We start from the raw sequence: 6,000 nt of genomic DNA, 5'->3' as shown, positions 1-6,000 counted from the left end.
GAGATAAGTGGGGGGAAGGGGAAGAAGCAGAGGTGGGGGAATTGGGTAGACGCTCCTGCAAGTTTCTTGCTGGTCCCCACTTGTTGATATTAATCTTCATAATCAACTGCTTAATAGCCTTACGGGCAAGGGGCCACCTATACATACATGTGTTAGCCTTTTATGCCATGCAATTCTGTCTTCATGAATGGTGAGCTCCTTTCTTGAAGGGCCGGAAGGATCCAGCCTTCCAACCTTGATGCGGACATAAGAGTTGTTTGGAAAAGTGACTAGGTTTGTAATATCAAATCCACTTGCTAGTTCTCCATGGTCATTGAACACGATCTCATCTCCAGCACTGTTATTGAATGAATTCCAGCACAGAAATGAGTGGAGCTAGGCCAAATGAGAAAAAGAGAAACAGAGTATTAGAATATTGTTATTGTTACTGATATGCTGCCCAATGCATTTCACACCAGCATATGGTACTGAGAACATGACAGGTTATCTAAGTACCTGCCAGGACTTCACATTCTTGCTTTCCTGTGTCTTCCCATCCTTTATGTGCATTAAATGTAAGGCATATGCCATAGCATAAACTATGTTATAGATGCTGTAGCTGTGGCCAGTCATGCTCATTTCAAAAAATGTTGCTGGGACACTCTCCAGGCTCTCTTCTCCACTACATAGTTCATTATTCTCTGCAGACTTTCTAGAACTGGGAAAAGAACAATCAAATTCTTCTTCCCAGAAGTTCTTGAAAAAACCATCCTCATTTGTCCATGGAGGTTTTACAGTCTGAAGAAACGTTTGGAAACCTGTTAACTCACTGGAGTGAATTGTGAAGGAAAGAGCACCATGAAACATTTCTATGTCCCAGGATGTTTGAGCGCTTGTGAAGGCAAAGTCAATTTGGGCAGTTGTTATCCACACTTTTCCTGCAGAGCTTCTCTCTGTATACCCCAAATCAGCTAGAGATCTTACCCATATAGCGGTTGCCACCCATATAACATTGGATGTTTCTCCATGTACAATAATTGCATTGCCTTCACTTTCTAGGAAACTTGAACTATTCGTGTAAAAGTTTTGAAGGATTTCAGTTGCTTTGTCTGCATGGATTTTTGTTGGGGCTCTTTCTGTGAAGGCTGAACAGATCCCATTCTTAGAAAGCATCGGCTCCAACACCTGCAAGAAACGTTCCCCAGCTTGGCCATCTGTAGTGATGAGCCCAACCCATTTCCATCTGAAATGCAGAAGCAACTGAACAATTCCCACATACTGAAGGGCTTCATTGGGCACCATGCGGTAAAAGGAAGGGAAATAGGTTTTGTAATTTGTTGTTGATTCAAATGATCCATATGAAATCTAAAAGACATAAATTGGAGAGAGAGGTGAGAAAAGTATCTGAGAACAATCATTTTATTTCCAGTTCCCAACTTTCTTGGTATTGGGGATACCATGGTCTACTAACTCTTTTAGGTAAGGCACATATTGACTTGGATGGCTGGACTTGGTCAGAAGCTATGCTGATCAGGATTGGCATATAACTTCTAAGAGGCCTGACCTACACTTCTGTTTGGCACTTTCTTCCTACTTCTCTTGTTCAGTAGGATAGGATTATCTGGTTGTTTAGGGGGTGAACAGTTGTACTTTTTGCCCATTTCTATATAACTTGTGAAAGTTTTAACATTTTACACGTTACTGGCTTTGAGTAGCTTGGCATTAAGTAGGCCTATTGTTAGGACTGATAAGGAATTAAGTGGGTAGTCCTAAAAAGTACAAGTGTGTACTTAATGGTAAAAATTTAGGGGGGCATCCTCTGACATGTCATCAAACCACCTTCTCTTAGCTGACCAGTCAGAAGGGAGGGGAGTTCCTTGGTCCTGGAATTTCACCATTGAAAAGCTATAGATGACCAGCAACATGTGGAGGTGATGGACAAGGAATGCCTCCTCTTGACAAAAAGTAAAAGGAGCTTTAGACACTAATCAGTTCTATGAGCCAGATGATCCTCTACACCCCCTTCCTTGGTCACCTTACCAAAGAGTATCTGAAAAGTGGTGAGAAAGGCTGCTCCCTGACCAGTTACCTGGCTGTAGCACTGTCAGGGGTTTCCAGGTTATTCATGGACAGACAAGAATCCTGGGTGAGACCTTTGCACACAGTCTGAGACCTTAAGAATACAGTCCGAATCCATCGAGGTGACAAAACACTCTTAATAACAATGTGATTTCTGGAGTGCTGTTCACATTTCATTTTTCTTCATCAGGTAATCTTCCTCCTCCTCAGAAAATAATAGACTGCCGATATCTTCTGTCATCTGAGACTGCTTTACTTATCACTATTCTTATTCGAGGAATCAATCATGTCGTTTCAGTACAAGACGAAAGCTCTACACTCATTTTAATCGTAAGCCCATGGAGCTGTTTGAAACTATATTTAAACTGTGCTGCAGAAGGAGCCAGAACTGGGATCTGTGTACCTCAGGGAGATCACCCCTGTGACACACAGATCTTGGCTGGGACAGCTTTTCATGCAGAAGAAGCCAGCCCCTAATATATGACAGTTGACATTTGAGAAACCCCAATCATCACCATGCACTGATCTTACCTGTGGAATCTTGTAAAGACCCAAGACGTCTGCCATGTGTGTGGAAGTATCCAAATCAAGTCCCCCGGTAACTCCTATTAGTTTTTTCTTGGAGCCACATTGATAGTTGGGAACAAACCTATGTGATTTGAAAAGTAGGTCCAGTGTAGCACGATAAGCCATCTTTGCTTTAGAGTAGTTGTCAAGGATGTGGAACCCCAACGTGAGATTTGGCAAGATTTTGGGATTATTATTAATCTCATAGACAGCAAACACCAAGGCCAGGATGTGCTGGTAGAACTTGGGGACAAAACTGCAAATATCATTGTCTTTTGTTTGACAGGAGAATTATACAGGATATGAAATCATTGTATCATTTTGGTAAGACACTAGCCATATATGCATAAGAAAAGATCTATTGAGACATGTTGGGATGGGACTGTGGGTAGAATCATAGTAAATAGTAACATATCTGATACATTTCTAATATCCAGGGAAAGTTTACAAGGCAGCCCCATTATCTCTCTTGCTGTTTGAATTAACCATTCAGTCTCTGCCTATTATGTTCTGAGAGAACTAGCTCTAAACACATAAGTAAAGAGCTGTTGGGGCTTGTTGGGATGGGACTATGGTTAAAATCATAATAAATGTATCCCATTAGAAGTAAATATCATTGTACATTATAGACAAAGTCCCCAAATTTTTTCAATGTAATTGAAAATGTTTCTGTCTTTTATACTTTGTTACACACACACGCACATATTTGTGTATGTATAAAATTATGTTAGATAACCCTTATTTTCCTTTCTACATTTTCCTTATACTATCTCTTTGTTTTCTCAGAATTACACACACACACACCCCATCTATCATCAGTCTGGCCGTCCGTCTATCATCTATCTATTGTTATCTACTTCATAATGTAGCCCCGTTTTCTCATCAAGACACAACCATCAGGATTACAAAATTGGAAAACAATTGAAACACAAAGGGAGGATATACCATAATGCATGAAGTGAGGTACAATGTAGAAGAACAAACTAGGTGATCATAAAACAGTGCACTCCTATTCCCCTACAAAAGTGACCTGCTGAGCTATTCCATTATACTACTAATTCTATAACATTCTAATTCTTTTGCACATACACATGTTAAAAAAACACTATATACCCTTGTCCTTTCAACTTAATTATGCAAGCAAAAAAATAATGAATTTCCAACAATCATTTTGACAGAGAGAAAACATTCCTTACTATAGCAAGTTAATAGATTCCTGAGAAGGGTGTTTCTCAAAGGAAATTTTGGGGGAATTACCACCAATATGAGTTACAACCGCACCAATGAGTAGTTCACCTGACTGATACCACTCATGGGGTATCTGAAGGGGTTCTGTCTGAACACACTTCAAACTATGTATTTTGTATGCCGCGTGATAGGGCAGGAGCAGCAATGAAGATTCCATCTTGATGGTGGCAAAGCTTCACCCAAGACGCAGAGTCTCCGGGTTTCCTTTTTTCCTCCAGGACTTCTAGAAGGTGGCTTGGATTGAAGCTGGCATTGCCAATGCAATTCTGAGCCTGACCTTCACCAGGCTATTTGTCTGGGTGCCAATTGAGGAATATTGATTAAGGATAAGAACATGTATGTCTTCAGCCCCTCGTCTTAGGTATGAAGAATCCAGTGGGGTTTTTATAAACACACATTTCAGATGTTTATTTTTAATGTATTGTGGAGAGCCACTGGAGTTTGAACGGTGTAGATCAATTATAGTGATTTTGATAATTACAAGGGAGATAATCACACTACACTTCTTTGAGGTCTGTGTACAATTTTTTGTGTCCAAATGTGGCAGCAATCATGATTTTCAGATTGCACCAGAACTTCTATGCACTACAGTAGCAACATCCCATAATAATCCTTAGGAAGTGATCAAACACTTCCTAAAGTGATCTACTTGCAATTTCTTGCTTGCAAACTGCTAGGTTGGCAGGAGCTGGAACTAGAGACGGGAGCTCACTCCGTCATGCGGCAACTCAGGTCTCGAACTGCTGAACTACTGACCTTTCACAGCCTGCAGTTCAGCGTCTTAACCACTTGAGCCACCGCAGCGTTCCGTGCGCCTTGGTGTTTAGTCATGCCGGCCACATGACCACAGAAACGTCTTTGGACAGCGCTGGGTCTTCGGCTTGGAAACGGAGATGTGCACCGCAACCCTAGAGTCGGATTTGACTGGCATTCGAGTAAGGGAACCTTTACCTTTACCTTTATAGATAGGAACTTTCAGTCTGGGGCAAGTGATGCTCTGTATTCTTGGTCCTTGGGGGGGCAACAGTGGGAGGGCTTCTAATGTCCTGGCCCCACTGGTGGACCTCCTGATGGCACCTGGTATTTTTGACCACTGTGTGACACAGAGTGTTGGACTGGATGGGCCTTTGGCCTGATCCAACATTGGCTTCTCTTATGTCCCTATGTTCTTATGACCCCCCAGAAATTTTCTGTGCACAACAATCTTGAAGTGTAGCTTAGGCTGAAAGATGAGACTGGCCCAGGGTCCCCCTGAATGATTCATGGTAGAGTGGGGATTGGAACTCTGGTCTTATCAATTCTAGTCCAGCATCCTAACCAAAGCACTGGACAACAGGTTTTTTTGCTGAATAAAGTTCTCTCTGCCTTTATGCTTTATGGGCTTGTTTTAATTTGTTCTGAATTTATTTGGGGAGTTTCTCTTTGGCTAGGCATGGATTAGATCATGAAGTGCCATTCCATGAATAGTGGAACTTTCTTCTGGGATTTCAAAACATTTCAGTTTTGAAAGATGGGCACAGATTTGAACTTGGACATTTCTGCCACCTCTACAGATATGGATTTTGCAATATGTATATTCTTTTATTACAACTCCCCCCACCCTTCAGGCTGCAGTTTTCCAGCAATCTTTCATTGGTTGCAGTCACACAGTAAATAATCCACTTTTAATCCATTTCAGTGCACTTTGCAACTGGATTTTTACTGTGTGAACTTGCAAAATCCATTGGAAAGTGCATTGAAAGTGGATTGCAAGTGAATTATTTGATGTGTGTGACTGTGGCCATTGTCATGGGTCATTACAGCCCTGCACATCTCTTGCACTCCTTCTGCAGACTGGCAAAGATTTCTGTTGAGATGTGATTGACATGACTGAGATGTGATTTCTTCTGCAACATCACAACAAACTGTAACTGAAGATAGGTCATTATCTCCTCTGTGAGTCCGATCAGACGGCTCTTTAGATCCACGTGAGGTACAAGTGCCTCATGGATTTATATGTCATGTCCAGACATTAACATCTGGGAAATGTCCATCTTCCATGAGCATCGCGTTTTGCCGTGCTTTAGTGCCTTACTAAAAAGGTACTAGTTAAAATTTGGAGTTTTTGGTTCCAATGGGCCAGTCATG

General features: G+C 41.5%; 1 protein-coding gene across 1 annotated transcript in view; it reads right to left on the bottom strand.

The window, feature by feature from the left end:
• LOC107110621 (vomeronasal type-2 receptor 26-like) overlaps window positions 1–4,030 on the bottom strand; it is a 13,895-nt gene extending 9,865 nt beyond the window's left edge. The window contains exons 1-4 of the mRNA XM_015411420.1: window positions 3,822–4,030; window positions 2,590–2,881; window positions 496–1,344; window positions 235–375 (exon numbers count right to left, since the gene is read on the bottom strand). Coding sequence (XP_015266906.1) covers window positions 235–375; window positions 496–1,344; window positions 2,590–2,881; window positions 3,822–4,030 — 1,491 coding nt within the window. The remainder of the gene's footprint in view (window positions 1–234; window positions 376–495; window positions 1,345–2,589; window positions 2,882–3,821) is intronic.
• Between the last annotated feature and the right edge of the window lie 1,970 nt (window positions 4,031–6,000).

The sequence above is a fragment of the Gekko japonicus genome, unplaced genomic scaffold, assembly GCF_001447785.1.
Source record: "Gekko japonicus isolate JY-2015 unplaced genomic scaffold, Gekko_japonicus_V1.1 scaffold3620, whole genome shotgun sequence".
NCBI lineage: Eukaryota > Metazoa > Chordata > Lepidosauria > Squamata > Gekkonidae > Gekko > Gekko japonicus.
Note: the sequence above shows the minus strand (reverse complement) of the source record. Positions and strands in the feature narration are given on the sequence as shown.